This window comes from Lotus japonicus, chromosome 3, assembly GCF_012489685.1.
Source record: "Lotus japonicus ecotype B-129 chromosome 3, LjGifu_v1.2".
Lineage (NCBI taxonomy): Eukaryota > Viridiplantae > Streptophyta > Magnoliopsida > Fabales > Fabaceae > Lotus > Lotus japonicus.
In genome coordinates this window covers 89537601-89550872 of record NC_080043.1, presented here as the reverse complement: position 1 = coordinate 89550872, position 13272 = coordinate 89537601, and the positions used below count along the sequence as shown (strand labels likewise).

At 34.1% G+C, this 13272-nt stretch overlaps 1 protein-coding gene and 1 pseudogene across 1 annotated transcript; one reads left to right on the top strand and one right to left on the bottom strand.

Annotated features, from left to right (window-relative positions):
• Window positions 1-2319: 2319 nt before the first annotated feature.
• Window positions 2320-4340, top strand: LOC130747168 (stress-response A/B barrel domain-containing protein UP3-like; annotated as a pseudogene).
• Window positions 4097-11924, bottom strand: LOC130747167 (fatty acyl-CoA reductase 3-like). Its single transcript, XM_057600021.1, has 10 exons — window positions 11846-11924; window positions 11640-11743; window positions 6996-7198; window positions 6760-6860; window positions 6362-6554; window positions 6104-6265; window positions 5820-5901; window positions 5262-5528; window positions 4531-4658; window positions 4097-4440 (listed from the first exon to the last, which is right to left on the bottom strand). The coding sequence occupies exons 1-10, from the start codon at window positions 11922-11924 to the stop codon at window positions 4287-4289; spliced, it is 1473 nt and encodes a 490-aa protein (XP_057456004.1). The 3' UTR covers window positions 4097-4286.
• Window positions 11925-13272: the final 1348 nt, after the last annotated feature.

Below are 13272 nucleotides of genomic sequence, written 5' to 3'. Positions count from 1 at the left end.
TAACATTTAAGATGCCGATAAGAGCTATTCACCTACTAATTTCTTAGCTAAGTGAATCTACCAATTAAGAACCTAGCCTTAATTCCTTAATTCCTAGTGATCATAAAGGAGCATTATAGCACATACATACTCGATAAGACATTCCCAAGCTCTGTTCCTAACCTAAGAAGTTCATGTCCTAGTGGATAGAATCCCTGACTGTCACTCAAGAAATCATAATAGTTCCTACTAGATGATCCTATACTAGAGAGGTGAGTATCCCGACTTGTCACTCGGTATAGATCTCTTTCCCAACTCATGATATTCATACCTAAGAGTTAATGTCTCCTATTGTCACCTAGAAAACCTTAACTCTACCTAAGACATGTCTTTCTTAAGATGACTGATGCAAGGGTGGTTCCTCTCATAAACTAAATTTACACCAACTTCTCAATTGTCATGTAAATCCTAAAAAGCATCAAATTGGTAAAAGATACATGAACGCGCAAAGAGAATTATTAAACCTAAGACATAGGTGTTTTTCCTCTTTTTATGAACTAAGCTACATTAATTCATATCAATTTCTCAATTTATTTACGAATTAATATTGTTCTGTACTAGGGAGATCTGACGTAAAAGACTGACAGAAAGTAAACCCTAGCAGAGTACTAAAAATATCATAAAAGGAATATTCTCATTAAATGTTCAAAAGGTACTTTTTACAAGATGTTGACCTCTCCTTTTATAGAGGGAGTGATCATGATGTGGACTTTCACTGTACTTGGGCCTGACAACCGGGGCCCAAGTCTCTATACATATAAGACAAATCTAAAGGAATCTTCCAGCTGGCGTGTGGGCCTGGCTAAAGTAAGGGCGGGATTCAATGTTGTTCCGTGAATCCCGCCAAGGTGTCTTTCGTTCATCTGATTACTCGATTCGGGCGGGCATAAGTATCCTTTATGTCCCGCCCATTCCAAATATAAACCCTTAAAATTATCAATCGACCAATAGAAGCACTAAGCATAGAGAGAAACGCCAAATAATGGAAACACATACTTATAATTGCATAAAGATGTATTGAATAAGAGTAAAATCAAACTACATCATCCAAAATACTAAAATAGAGTCAAAACATAAAAATAGGTGAAGAGAAAAACAAAAACCAAAATAGAACGGAGTCATGGACGTCCGGAGAAGCTGTCACCTCCTCCATGGCCCTGACACCGGCCCTCAAGGGCCTAGCCTTCCTCTCCACCAAGAAATTGCCTCAAAGTCTCCCAAAGGTGTTTATTAGGTTTTGGAGAAAAGAAAGATGAAAAAGATCCTAAAAAAAATAGGTCAAAACGGAATTTATAGGGTTTTAATCGTTCTCTTCCGTGCAGGACCTATCGCAGCGGTTTAATTTTCGCTACATTAAACAACAGGTGAAATTTGGTGCTATTGCAGCGGTTTCGTCCGTTGGGAAAGATGCCAGGTACGAATTTCTCCTTATTTCTTGGATTTTTTCTATTTTTCTTCAAATCATCTCCTAAAATAAAGCAAATAAAAATATATAAGAGATAAAAATAAGATAACACCTTAAAATAAACTTATCTCATCCTAAATTAAAGTAAATAAATCCTAATAATATCTAGAAAATAATATAAAACATAGAAAAATACTAAAACTAAATAAAAATATTAAAATGCATGAAATAAGCCTAAAGTGTCCTATAATGACTGAAATATCCTAAAAAAATATATTAAAATGTATGCAAATAAACTAGGAAAATAGTCTTAAATCTCGGGTCATCACTACACTAAAGATGTCCCAAGGTCCCACATCTCCCCACTGTCAGGGACCCCTGCTGGAGTCTGGGAGCCACGTCCCACCCAACAGAAGCCCATGCAACCCTCAAGCTACTTTGTTGAGTTCCCTACTGATGATGGCAAGCCTGGAGCCAGGGGCCAAGGCTTGGGAGCACCGTCTAAGCTCTTCCTGAGAGAGGTTAGAGGAAAAGTGGCTTGACCCATCCTTGGTAGGGCTAGGGTAGTCCTGGAGGAGGACTGGCCTCCCAAGTCCAATGTCTTCTTTCAACAGCCCAAGGTCATCCACATTGCTTGGGCCTAGACCCGGTTGGGTAGAGGTTAATAATTTGGTTTATGCCAATGTTCTTTGTGGTGTTTGTTTTAGCTACCCTCTGACCTCTGTAACTAGCTAATGGGCCTTAACTCCTAAAATTGGCCTCTATATTACCTACCATCCTTTGGGTCATTCGGCCCATATACTATTAATGGGCCTCAGCTCCTACCTACGGAAACGTGGGAAAAAAGAAAGAGATACATCATTCAGATTCGAATAAAAACAATTACATATTCACCAGTCGCATTCCTGTGGTAAACGATGCAGAGTTTAAGATTGAAACCGCAGCTATCGTTTCCAGTCACATTCCTGTGCTCAACCACCGTGGAGCACATCGTCCTCTTCAAGGTCAAAGACGACACCGAACCCTCCAAGGTCACCGCCATGGTCAATGGCCTCAGCTCCCTCATCTCCCTCGACCATGTCCTCCACCTCACGGTGGGCCCTATCCTTCGCAACCGATCCTCCTCCTTGACCTTCACCCACATGCTCCACAGTCGCTATAACTCCAAGGAAGATCTCGACGCCTACTCCGCGCACCCCAGCCATCTCGGCGTCGTCAGGGGAAACGTGCTTCCAATCATCGACGACCTCATGGTCGTCGATTGGGTCGCCGACGACCTCCGCGGCGATCTCGTCACGCCGCAGGGATCGGCGATGCGACTTACCTTGTTGAAATTGAAGGAGAATGCGGCGAGCGATGAGGTTCTAGGGGTTATCAGAGGAATTCCAGAGAGCTTCAAGCAGATTAGTCAGCTCAGTTGCGGTGAGAATTTCTCCCCGGCGAGAGCCAAGGGCTTCTCGATTGCTTCCCTGGCGGTTTTTCCTGGATAGGGAGAGTTGGATGAGGTGGATTCGAACGGTGAGCTGGTGAGTTATCATAAGGATAAGGCTAGGGATCAGCTTGAGAGCGTGGTTGTGGTTGATTATGTGGTGCCGCCACCGCCTGCTCAGTCTGCTAGCCTTTGATAAGGTTATTGCTTCTCTCACCACTGTAACTGTTCAATCAATGTTTTTGCTTTATCATCTGCATGTATTAAGCCTTCAATGCTTAATATTTAGCACTATTCTATGATTAATATCCACCTGTTTTTTTTCCCTTTTTTATTGGATGTATTATACTTTAGCAAAATCCACCATTTTAGTATATATTGTTATCAAATTTACTTTTTTGTGATTTTTTATTTTATAATAATATGGTAAGATAATAAAATGTAATTAAATATTTATATAAAATGTATCTATATTATCTGCATAATTATTAAATTGTTTTGTAAATTGATATTGATAGATGATATTCAAAGGCTATAATTTTAGTCAATAGCATATAATACTATCTATATATATGTAAAAGGTTTTTGTAATTCATAATATTTTTCTAAGATTAAAATACATTCACTCTCTGAAGTTAAAATATAACACTTCATTTCATTCTTATCTAAAATATACCTCATCTTAACTCATTTAAATTTTGCAACGGAATATCAAAATCTATCATAATAAAAACCTTGGATGATGAGTAACATGAATAAAATTAGTGACATATTTTATGAAGAGATGATTTTCAATATAAAATTTATCATTGATTTAAATCTCTATATTTTGGCGATGAATTTTTTTTTTATTAGGTCAAGTTAGGTTTGTGCAACTTTGCACAAGTATTTTTTTAGTTCTTTAAAAAATATTTGTGCAATTAAAATTACAAAACTTAAAAAAAGATAATACTACACAAATTTAATGATAAAGTAACTCGTGCAGTGCACGAGAATTCAACTAGTATAATACTAAAAGTAAACTACATATTTAATATTAAATAGTGTTTTTTTACGCAAATGTTAGTAGTTAATTATTGGTAAATTAGTTTCTTCATTAAAGTTTGAACCCTGACCTTTGACTCTTTAATAAATACTCTTCATTTCCCTTAGCTCACCATGTGAGCTACTTATCCCCCTATTATTACTTAGTGTAATACACGAATGTAAGTTGATCCATACCATACATAAATATTTGAGTCACTTGATAAAATCTGAAGCACATGCCACATGTAAGATAGATTACATATAATTACGTTCCATGATTATTAACACAACATTATATAATCTCAGAAGCATAGTTTACTCAAGGAACATTACAAGTTTCTAAAGACAAGAGCTATAAACAAATTCAGATTTCAGAGTTGGAATCAATCACTTGAAGGCATATTTGACGAGAGCAGGGAAATGGATATTCATGAAGTAGTCTTCCCAATCAATCATTTTTGGGTCAAAGTAAAACAAATCCATTTCTACCCCACCTTGTTTTGCCGCTATCAGCAACTTTTCTGTGTTCATATTATCAAACCTGTGATCAAAAGAAGCTTAATTGTCTCAGCAAATTAATATCAAATGTGTTAAGTAATTGGCACCTTACTTTTGCTGCTAGTTAACTTACACGCCATTGAAGAAACAGTAAGGCTTGAAGACTTCAACCAACTGCATTACGATCTTGATCTTCCTGTTTATGTCACGACATTTGTGCTCAAAATATTGGCAAAATGCTGCATTAACCAGCTCTAGCCCCTGTTAAAATGCAAACTACACAGGTAAGCACTGTGATCCATGTTAGCTTTTCCATTAATTATTGGGTGATAAGTTAATGCAGAGCCCCATTTCTTCAATTTTAAAAGTTGAGGCCGGACTTAATTGGAGCAATTGAAACTATAGATGTTAGAATATAATATAAAACCATTGATGTGGTCTTTACCCAACAGCTTAAGCTTTTGGGATAAGTGGTTATTTGACATGGTATCAGAGCATCTATGGCCGAGAGGTCTAGAGTTCGATCCTTGCTTCCCTCACTTTCTAATTAAAAAGTAGAATTTAATTAAGCACATGGTAGGTGAGTCTGTGCATTTATCCACGCTTCAAGCCCAAAAAGGCTCTTGCGTGAGGGAGCGTGTTAGAATATAATATAAAATCATTGATGTGGCATTTACCCAACAGTTTAAGCTTTTGGGATAAGTGGTTATTTGACAATAGAGACCAAAATAACGGATTTTGTAAAAGTTTAATAGCTACAAGTACTATTTAGCCTTATTATTATTGTTAAAAGTAAATTTGACAGTGGGTGTAATATGACATGAATAGATGAATCTGAAGTAGAAATCAAGGACTAGAAACAACCTTTGCTGGAAGCACGTAACGAATGAACATGTATCTGTGAAAGCTATCCATGTTGTGCAATATTGTAAGTTTGCCAATCTTGACACGCTTTCCATCTGTGTTTATGTATGGTTTTGCAGTAAAATATCTGTAGATGTAGTCTTCAAACTTGAGGTATGTGACTGGATTTGAAACAGAGGAACCCACATGATATATGATATCACAAGGATGATTTGCATGAGCCACCATGGCTACTAGTATTGCATTCACCACCATGTCAGCTGGTATCTGCATTGGTTTCAGCATAGTTATATCCACTTTGAGCAAAGAATGAATTGGAGAGTCTATAATTTGTAGAGAAAAGTTGGGGGACTGAAATCTCTAGTCACCAAACTGTACATGTCTCATTCTCTGTCATGTCAATGAAATGTTGACACGTCAATTAAAAATCACGACGTAAGTTTGTAATTGCCTCACTTATGTCCTTTTTAATTGATGCGGCCAGATTTTTCAGCGGGACAAGAAATTAAGACATCAATTTGGGACAGAAGATTAAATGTTTAGTATAGGGACACTCACCACGTCACAAACTACATCAAGGTCCCCAAGGAAGCATTTTAACTTTCCTTTACCATAAGCAACAAAATAATTGTCAATGGTTCTGCAGCAAGGGGCAATGGGGCATCATAAGAAAAACTTGGTTATTTATATGCTTACTCTGCCATGGTATTGGAAAGCAAATTAAAGGGACATAAAACTATGATTCAAATTTCAAAATGCAACAATACCAAGTGTAACTGTGATGCAATGTAATTAATGCATGCACATGAACATAATGAATGATATAAAATTTGGTGATTTACCTTACACCTTCAATCCAACCTGGGAAAGGTTCTCTGTAAGTGCTGAGAACGATTGTAGGCCGCACAATAACAACAGACATGTTTTCCTTCACAGTTCCAACAAGCATTTCTCCCATTGCCTTAGTGAAAACATACGTGTTTGGCCATCCAAATTGAGTTGCTCTGATAATTTGTCAAGATACAACCAAATACATTTATGTTTTGATGTTTGTTAGTATATTATATGAATTTGCCTTTGTAAAATTTAACATGGCTTACCTTTCCATACCTAAGTCCCTCATGGCCATTTTAATTTCCTTTTCGGAGGCTCCCTCTTCTTGAAGCATGTTCAGCTTCTCCTCCACCACTTTCTTTTCCACATCAATGTCTAGTCCTGATATTCCATTTAGAGACACACCCAATTGGTATGGATCCTCTAGTATGAGTCCTTTCCCCTCACCACATACATATGCTGAAAACATATTGATTCATATCAGCCAAGCTTGGGAAGAATCTGATTAAATAAAGACTTCTACGAAGTCTAAGATAATCTAAGGCTATGTTTCGATACCCGTTGAGTCGTTGACACAACTACAAATAGACATTAGCACTTATTTCGAGACAAAAAGTGAACATCTCACATTATTTCAAACACACTAACTAATTTGAATACCGACCTGTTGATACATGCACAAGAACCTCCAAGTCAATACAAGTTTTGGCGAAGCTTAAGACATGCTTTACTCCAAATGTATTTATACCCAACGCAACATCATATCTGCATATAATAATAATAAGTGACGAGTAAAAAATATACACAACTTATTTATTCTAACTATCATGAAATTGAGAGACAAACAATAATTTTCTTATGAAACACGTAGATATAAATCTGGTTCTGAATACATGATACCTTTCACGGAAGTTAGTTGTGGCAGCAAAATTAATTATAACATTAGTTTGATTGCGAATCTCTTCCCGTAGAACAGAGTCCTTCAAATTCAAGTCCTCTTGAGAGATGTCACCAGGGACCAAAGTCAACTTTTGAGAGACAAATGTATTGAAGTTTGCACCCAGGTTTTCCTTCAACAATCTAAACAAGTCCTTCTCTATAATCTACACATGAAAATAACGTAGCAGTAACAAACAGATTGCTTGCTTTCACCCAGCCGGAGCAACCATCGAGAGCCGTGCTGCTCCGTCGACGTACACCGCAAAGGGCGCTCCTCCACCGCGCCTCACAGACTCAATGGGCCGAGCCCAGTAAGAGGTTTAGGTTAATTTTCTGTTTTAAATCATATTATCCATCTGTATTGCTAACTGGGCCTTGTGGCCCAACATAGTATGGCCTTTTTTTATTTAGGTTTAATTTGTGGGTTAAAGAAAATTAATAAAAAACAAGTTTTCGGTTAATGTGGGTACACTAGATTTCGCTGAGAGACAACCTAAGCAAGGAAGTTCGCACATGCATTCTCTTCTCGAAACGTATGAGCCAAACGCACCTCTCAAGAACGAGCCGACAAGACTTTAATGTTGCCAATCAAAGAGGCATGCGTAGTGCTGAGGGGATAGAGCTTTCTTAATCAATGTCACTGTAGCGGAAGAATCAGAATAACAGAAGGCCTTTCTAAAGCCTTTAACCCAAAGCGAGAGACATGTCATGCTAGAGTTTACTACAAAGTAAGTCCAAATCTTTTTAAACTAAAAAAAATGTTTTGGGTTAATTAATGTGAGTGTACACCCTTTCTAAAAAATAATAAGTTTGTTTCTATGTGCAAGGAATGTTAGAGCGCCTAGTCTAACTAGAAAACACTAAGGCCCCATTTGCAAAAACAGCTTAATTAAGCGTTTATGACATAAGTGTTTATTCATAAGCATAAGCTCTTTTTCATAAGCTATTTATAATAGCTTATGAAAATAAGCCAAAATTATGGCACCATAAGTTGTTTGCATAAACTCTCACAAACACTAGCATAAGCGTTTATGCTATCAGATAAGCTCAAATAAGCTCTTCCAAATTGGGATATTTATCTTCTATAAAGTTGTCATCGTTGCACCTTTAAAAAATACAAACACTAATTATGAACAATAACTCCTATAAAGTTGTCATCATTACACCTGCTAAAATATTTTATTTAGATAAATATTAAATTATTTACTACTTAAAATATAATGTTATTTTACTATCCTATTAGTGTAATAAAAAATTAAAATATGAAAGCAAGTTAAAAAATATTATTTATTTTTTCTGATATACAATTTGAAATAAATTAAAATATTTGAAGTGATAGTTATTTGATATTGATGTGTAAATAAAGTAATGTTAGATAAAAAATAATAATCACATATATATATATAAAAATATAAATATGTATATTGTGTCGTTTTACAAATTCAAGCTGTTCACGTTTCGCCAAATATTTCTTTGCAATTAGTTAAGTTTTAAGCTTTCAGTCTTCAACTTTCAACTAACTTATAAGCTCTCATCTAGCTTAACAACTAGGCGTGTCATGTATAACCTAAGTAGCTAGAAAAAAATATAATAATATAATTGGAAATAAAATAAGCAAGGAAGTTACACTCATCTATTTCACGAAAATTGTTGTTTAAGGTTGTGGTATAAAATTACAATTATTGGTTGTACAATGTTACTAAAATATCATTATTTTATATTACTAGTACAATGTTAGGAAACTTAATAATTGTAATGACCAAATTTTGGGACCAACTTTATTAAGTTTCCATAATAATAAAGAGGGTTAATATTCAAATTAGTCTCTATGTTCGAGTTTGATTTTATTCCTCATGAGGAAAAATGACGTTAAGATGCGGTCATTTTTGCAATTACTGGCGGTTTTTGACCGTCACTGGACGTCATTTTTCATCATAGAGACTGAAATCAAATTTGCTTACAAACACATGGACTAATTTGACCATTAACCCTAATAAAGATTGAGATCAATGATTTTGTAATTCTATCAATTTATGTTAATTTGTTATCATTATTTCTAAAATTTGAAATATTTATGACATAAAATGATATTTTGAAATATTTGTTATCAAGTAAAAATATGCATAAAATTATACATAACATCATTAGGTTTTTAATTATAGTGTAAGAAAAAAGTAAACTCAAACCTCACAAAGGTGCTACAAAGAAGAGTTGCTACTTTTTTCGTTTTCAAAATAAATAATGGTATAAATGTCATAATGCTAATAGAATACAACTATTTTGCAGAGCTTTAATTAACAACTTTGACACATTCACATCCAATTTATCTTCCATCTCAATTTGAGCTATATTTTCTTTGGGAAATGCTAATTGTTACAGTCCTTTTACGTTACGAAAGTTAATTATGAGTTGATAGGTGGCAATCATACATCACTTTATAGTAAAGAAGGGCACATGATTTATGTTAAAAGGTTACGGTTCAATTAAAAAATTTCAACATTTATGAGTTTCGTTTTCGTACCACCTAGCAATGCTCTTTTATTTTTCTTTATTCTTTTCTCATTACATGATTTTTCATATCTCTCACTTCTGTTTCTTTGTCTCTCTTCGTGAAAGCAGGGTCGGCCCAATATTAAACGATGCCTAAAACAAACTTTAAAAGTGAGGTCTTTTTACCTAAAGAAATATTTACTTATTAAATTTTTTGGGGCCTTTTTTACTTAATAAAAAAAATTTTTGAGGCCTTTTTTTACTGGGTAAAATAAAAATAAAATTGGAGACCTAAAACCCTTACTTGGGTGACTTGGCCCTTGGGCCGACCCTGCGTGAAAGTTACACTAAATTTAACTAAACAGGGTGTGATAAGCAAGCATCATTAGTTAAAAAGTACTTTCTCCATTCCAGAAAGTTTGTTGTTTTGCATCATTTTTCAATATCCCAAAATGTTTGTTGTTTTAGAAAACCAATGCATTTTTTGCTAATTTATTCCACCTCTATCCCCCATTTAATACATTTTCTCTCACTTATCACCTTTAATATTAACCAACCACAACTCTTCTCTATTAATTACATTCTTCTCTATCTAAGTACTCCCTCTGATCTATCTATTTATAAGCATGAAAAAGAAGAAAAATCTTGGTCCTTTTTATAAGAACCAAATGAAAGTTTGAGCTATATTAATTTTTTTTTTCAATGATGCCCTTATCAATTCTAACTTGTAAAATGTGTCTCTTTAATTATTTTCTCTTTTTCCCACTATACAACACTAATAACAAAGTGTAATTTTGGAAGTTTATTTTGATTCAAGACTTATTTAATGCATTTTATCTAGTTTAACTACATTTCTTAAACTATGTGAATTTTTTTTTTGCTGCTTATAAATAGGACTGGAGGAGTATAATTTAATAGTTGCACATCATACTAGTAAAATTAAATAAGGACAATATAGTCAAATTATACTATCAATAATTGTTTTCTTACTCTTTGTGCCACAACCTTAAACTACAAATTTTCTGGAACGAAGGGAATAATTGTGTTTGACACTTGATTATTCCCAACACTCGTGGGAGTTGTTTGTTGGATAATGGCATTTAACTATCATTTGTTCTCTCCATTTCATTTTCATTTCTCTTGTGGTGCAACACCCAAATGATGATTCTTTTGATTACTCCTACCTCTTTTCTTGTCACTTATATGTTTAGGCATTAATTTTCTGTGAGAGCTTCAAGATGTTACTCCCTCCGTTTTAAAATGTATGTTTTAAAATTTGAACTATATTTCAAAATATAAGTTGTTTTGCAAACTAATGCATTTTTACTCTCTTTCTTCCTCATATGACATATATCCTCATTTAATATTATATCTGTTAATTATCACCTCCAATTTTCACCTATCACAACTCTCACTATTCACTTAACCAATAATAATATTTCTCTCTCCTTAATATAACAAAATTTTAAATAGGGGTATTTCAATCAAAATATTTATCAATTAATGAGTTCTTAAACAATGTGCACAATCTAAAATAACCTATATTTTGAAAAGGAGGGAGTATATATTAAGTGGGGAATAAAACTCTTGGTAAAACTGCCTCTTAGAATTTGTACTGGAGTTCGATGAAATTAATTTTACTTTAAAATTGTGGTTATTGCCGCGGAGTGGCTTCTCAGATATTGAGCTTGTTTGATTACCGCCTTTGGAAAGCAGTTTTTAATTTTTTTAAAACTGAACATTTGAAAACTTGCTTGTTTTTAAAAACTGCTTTTGAAAATAGTTCTCAATTTTAGTTTTTAAAAACTAAAATACCATAACATATAAAATATATTTTTTATTTCAATTTAGTTTTCATATTACAATTTTTTAATGTTGAAAAACATCTCATTCAAACAGTCTTATTTTTTTTAAATAACGTTTTAAAAAACAGTGTAATCAAACATATATATACCCTCGTTTTCTAACATTGTTCTCAAGTTAATATTATTCTAATAAATTTATTTCTTTTGCTTTTCTCTTAAAAAATGACATCACAAATTGGAGAGAGTGATGATATAGCCTCTCCCAAACAGAATGAGCATGGAAAGGTGAAAGAAAGATGTAATGACATACCTCATTATGCAGTCTTGTAGTGGCAGATTTGGCATCTGTGGCTCTCAAAAGAAGATAAAGTTTCTTCACATTTGGTTGAACTCTAAGTATCTTCTCCACAAAGACTGCAATATCCGGTACAAAGTATATAAAAAAAACAACATCACTATATATATCCACACACAATAATTGTGAGCTCTGATAGAGAAACAGAATGAGAGAAGCACCTTTGGCAAGGAAGCCAGTGGCCCCAATGACCAAAATATTCTTGTCCTGAAGGAAGTGAGTTATGCTTCCCAATTCCATTGAAAGAAAATTGAAGTATGAGGATGGTCTTTGTAGTTGAAACACGAAAGACTATTTGATGCAGGCGAGAAATGATGTCCCAAATGACAATGCTATATATAGGAACAATAATGAAGAGCGGTGTTAGTTATTACCAAGAAAATCAAGTAAGAAACACAAAAATTAATAATTAATTATTGCGCCAATTAAAATTGGTAACTGGAGAAATCATGGAGGAATACCAGAATATAAGTTTCTAACCACACATAACAATTAGTTTATTAGTGTTGAACCCGTGTCACAACTGGTATATAAAAGACACAAATTTGTAATAAAAAGATAAATTGAACACACATGTTCGTCCTAAAAATTATCAAATATAATTTTAGTCAAATTCTAGTAAAAAAATTTGTTCGTCGTTCTGGGAATAAAGTTGTGGACTTCCTGACTAGGCATGCCTCTTCTTTTTCCGGGTCTGTCTGGATTGACGAGGTGTTAACCCGGAGATATAATGGTATTTTTGTAGGTCTTTTATTTTATTTTTATTTTATTTTTCTGAGTTTTAATTAGTTTTTATGGTATTTTTTATATGATTTTTGTATTTTTAATTAATTTAGGATTTTATGAGTTTTTATTTTGATTTGCTAGATTTTAGTAGTTTTTATCTTATTATTAATTAGTACTTTTTAAATTATAGATTTAGTTAGAATTTAGGTTGTTTATTTTTGGATTATTATCTTTTTAGTATTTTATTTTAATTTATCTTGTTATTTTATTTAGGATTTTCAGAATAAAAAGAAAAGAGAAAGTCAGAAAAAGGGAGTTGATCTGGTGCTGCTGGTCCACGGAGCTTCCATGCCTTGTGGCGCGGTCCTGTAAGAGGTTCACCATAAGATGGTGGTGCGAGAAGCGCTGGATTCCACCATGCCATGTGGCGTGGTCTTGGAAGAGGTTCACCGTAAGATGGTGGTGCGAGAAGGGCTGGATTCCACCCGTTTAAAGCTTGGCCAATCGTTAGCTAACACATGGCAATGGTTGTTGAAAGAACATATATTGAACGTTACTTTTATTTTGAAGGAGCTTTTGGTGATTGGAATTGAGCACAAACTTCCTAGGTTATGAGAGTTTTTTCAAGGTTACTCATGGAGACTTTAGGTGCTATTTTTTCTTTCTCTTGAATTCTCGATTATGACCATGCTTGGCTAAACTTCTTTTAGTACTTGGGTTGTAAATCCGTTTTGAACTATGTTTTGATTTGAATCGTTATTTATATGAATTATCTTTTCCAATCTTCGTAATTGAATCAATTTATATTGTTTATTCTTGAGTGCACGCAAGGAACTTGCTAATTTCTATGAGAACGGAAGTT

Coding starts and splice junctions, on each gene's coding strand:
- LOC130747167 (XM_057600021.1), bottom strand. CDS start 11,924: ATGGAATTGGGAAGCATAACTCACTTCCTTCAGGACAAGAATATTTTG. Junction 5,529..5,819: donor TTGATGTAGTTTGTGACGTG/GTGAGTGTCCCT, acceptor AAACCAATGCAG/ATACCAGCTGACATGGTGGT. Junction 4,659..5,261: donor GTTACGTGCTTCCAGCAAAG/GTTGTTTCTAGT, acceptor GCATTTTAACAG/GGGCTAGAGCTGGTTAATGC.